This window comes from Mycena indigotica, assembly GCF_014461135.1.
Source record: "Mycena indigotica strain 171206Taipei chromosome Unknown Mind.scaff0011, whole genome shotgun sequence".
NCBI lineage: Eukaryota > Fungi > Basidiomycota > Agaricomycetes > Agaricales > Mycenaceae > Mycena > Mycena indigotica.
This window is the reverse complement of record NW_023503010.1, coordinates 110,188-113,181: the sequence shown is the minus strand read 5'-3', so window position 1 is coordinate 113,181 and position 2,994 is coordinate 110,188. Positions and strand designations below refer to the sequence as shown.

At 49.6% G+C, this 2,994-nt stretch overlaps 1 protein-coding gene across 1 annotated transcript; it reads right to left on the bottom strand.

The window, feature by feature from the left end:
* Positions 1 to 694: 694 nt before the first annotated feature.
* MIND_01152700 (ATP-dependent DNA helicase PIF1) lies at positions 695 to 2,607 on the bottom strand (the record flags this gene model as incomplete). Its single annotated transcript, XM_037368056.1, has 10 exons — positions 695 to 853; positions 899 to 955; positions 1,005 to 1,220; positions 1,267 to 1,447; positions 1,504 to 1,621; positions 1,674 to 1,904; positions 1,954 to 2,109; positions 2,160 to 2,267; positions 2,319 to 2,508; positions 2,557 to 2,607. The coding sequence occupies 10 exons, from the start codon at positions 2,605 to 2,607 to the stop codon at positions 695 to 697; spliced, it is 1,467 nt and encodes a 488-aa protein (XP_037214982.1).
* Positions 2,608 to 2,994: the final 387 nt, after the last annotated feature.

Here is a 2,994-nt window from a genome sequence, read left to right as displayed (position 1 = left end):
ACACTGTATCATTCTGCCCAGTTAATCACTGTTCCCCCAGACGCTAGCTGTCTGTAGTATCGTACGACCCGCTTGTCCGCTTTGACCTGTGCCGACTACCTTATTATCCCAGTTTCCTGTCGGCGCTCTACGCACCTTTTTCGCGTCAAAATTAGAGCCGTAGTGGTAATATTTAGCCTAAAAAGCTCTAGGAATAGCTAGAATAGTGGTAGCCTAGAAAACTAGGTATTCCTAGTCCCTATGTTCTAGCAGGGTAATTACTATGATATTATTCTTTATTTATTTATTTTCTGCCTTTATATTGCCTTAATTTTGATGGGGATTGTGGTCCTTAATATATATTATTGATGTGGAACGATTTTTGATGGCCATCAGTAGTTTTGATCACTGTGTCAAGCTACATCATTTTGGTCCCAATTAGGATAATCCTGAACACAGGCCTTCCCCACTATATACCGGGTCATCGGCCTGAAGAAAAGGAGTTAGCATTACTATATATAGTATTTTTAGCATCATATCTATCAATTTGATGTATTAATAACCTATTTCTAAAGTCTTTCTTGGCTGGGAAAAGTCTTCCTAGAGTTTTAGGCTACCGCTATTCTAGCTATTCCTAGAGCCCAGGCTAAATCTTACACCTACGGGTGAAAATTAAGCACCTGTAGTCCGGTGAAAGATGTGGCGCGCGATAGCGCTACATATGTTTGACCTGTCGGCAGTCAGACGCTTGGCCTATGTTCCTTCCAGCGACACTACCACACGCAAAGGCCCCGCTCAGGTCGATTTTGACATGCTCGAGTGTTTGGCCTTGTGCTTTGTGGATACTCAGAGCGTATGCCGGAATCACGGGGATCTGGCCGTCGTCTTGTCAGAGTGTCCACCGTATATCTTGACCGACCTGTAATCGCTCCACGAGCACTTTTCCCTCTGGGTCCTCCATGCTGAAGGTTTCCGGCTTGACCAACACGCGGTGAGATTGTCCCCCCGTGCGGAAGTTGAAAGACCACTAGAGGGAATTTATCCTGGCGTTGATTCGTGCCGCCGCTCGTATCCGGCGCCGTGCCATCCTTCCGTCCCGAGGTCCTGCTTTTCGCGGTCGTCGCAGATGGTGGCAGGGTTTGTAACTCTTCTTTGCTGGCATCCGAAGGCGTCACGAAGCCGGTGACGATGCCCATTGTGCCGTTGACCATATTTTTGTCAACGTTTTTGATCAGCATCACCTATATGTCGTTTAAGCGCCCACAGGCGTGTGCTCATTCGACGTACTTGAGCGCCGGATCGCAGTTCTAGGCTTTTGAGTGCCACAATCTGTTCTAGCATCTTTTCGCCTGCCTCCTTGTCCGCGATGTGTATGGAGTCCTGAGCCGCGAAGCTCATCGTTTCGCCTCCCTTCAGTTCCGCGATGAGCCAGTTGTTCCGGGCCTCTACATCTTTACGCATGGGATATCTTAGTTGAGTCAACATCAGACCCTTGCGTATCACAGGCCGACGGTTGCAACTTACAGTTCGATGGGCTTAATTCCGTGTTTTGTGTCTAGCGGTCGCGACAGAGATTGGAGCTTGTCGATCGTGGCTTGCGATGCGACCCCTACGCGGATTTCTTCTAGTACACGCAGAAACTCTGGGAGATAGTCCAGTAAGTGCGCACTCTCGTGGTAGACGCCATTACTAACCCGGGTCTTTCTGACGAAAAACCTCCGTTAAGATAAAGGCTTGTTCTATCGTCTGGTCCCACATCTGCGATTCGAATGCATATTTAACGGTTTTTTTCGTCACCGGTGGGAGTTGGAGAAAGTCCCCGCTGACGACTAGCTGTATGCCACCGAAGCTGTCGTTCGGTCGGTTCGTCAGCTCCCTTGCGATCTTAGCCAGCATGTCCATCAGGTAAGCGTCTACCATCGACACTATCTTGTCATGAGGGGCAGCCTGCACAGTTCGAATTTGACAATATACCTTCATCGATGACAAGCACTTTGGCCCGCAGCCAGTTCGCCAGGTGTCGTTTATTTTTCTTGATTTTATTCACTGTTGTCGTGATGTCTTCCTTTGCCGTTCCGACCCCTGCCCAGGAGTGGATTGTCACGCCACCGATGTTACACGCGGCAATCCCTTTCGTAGGTTAGGGCGAGCCCGAGCCATACCGTACAGCCGACACTCACCCGTTGGTGCTGTTACCGCTACTGCGGCCATTGTTGAGTTGGGTTCTTTCTTGAATTTCTCCTTTAGATCAGCGATAATTTTGCGGAGTACGACTGATTTCCCCGTGCCTTCCCCCTTGAGCACCAGAGCGTGGGTTGAGTGTGAGTGATGCTACGCACCAGCACTTCCAGTGAAGAACACACTCTTGCCGCCTTCTACGACCAACTTCCTGATCATTTCTTGTTGTCCGTTCAGTTGGGGACCATCTGTGGGGGATGTAGTTGTTGCAGAATCTTTATGCTGTTTCTTGGATGGCGGCAGAACCTCTTCGATGGAGGAACGGCGTTTGTTCTTCGCCGCATTGCCGCCCTGTAAGTATTCTTATATCTAGCTATTCAGAGTTCAGGGTTAGGTTACCTCTGGTGTAAGGATAGCGACGTTAGCTGTCGAAGTCTCGGGTTTGGGCATAATGAGAGCGGTGGGACGGCGATAGTGACGGGGTCTGTGACTGGAGCTCTGTCACCTCAGGAATGTGACTCCTTGTCACGGTCAGTTTGCCGCTTTTGCCGCTTTCGCCGCTTTCGCCGCTTTTGCCGCCTGTAGTGTCCACGCCGCCAAGTCGGGGTTTATTTGATGGTGGAGAATTTCTGTACCGTATGTAGGCCAGTTCATCTGTAAGGTCTACTTTGGAGTACAGGAAAATAAAGGTCTGTGCGTAGTCTGATAACAGGACAGACAAGGGGTTTTCTGCGCCAACATCGCTGCTCTGTGGCTTGTGATCGGCGGGTCCTGTCCAGGGGGTTAGTACATGAAAGGCGTGAGATTAACATATGATTGGTCAAAATAGTTGACTGT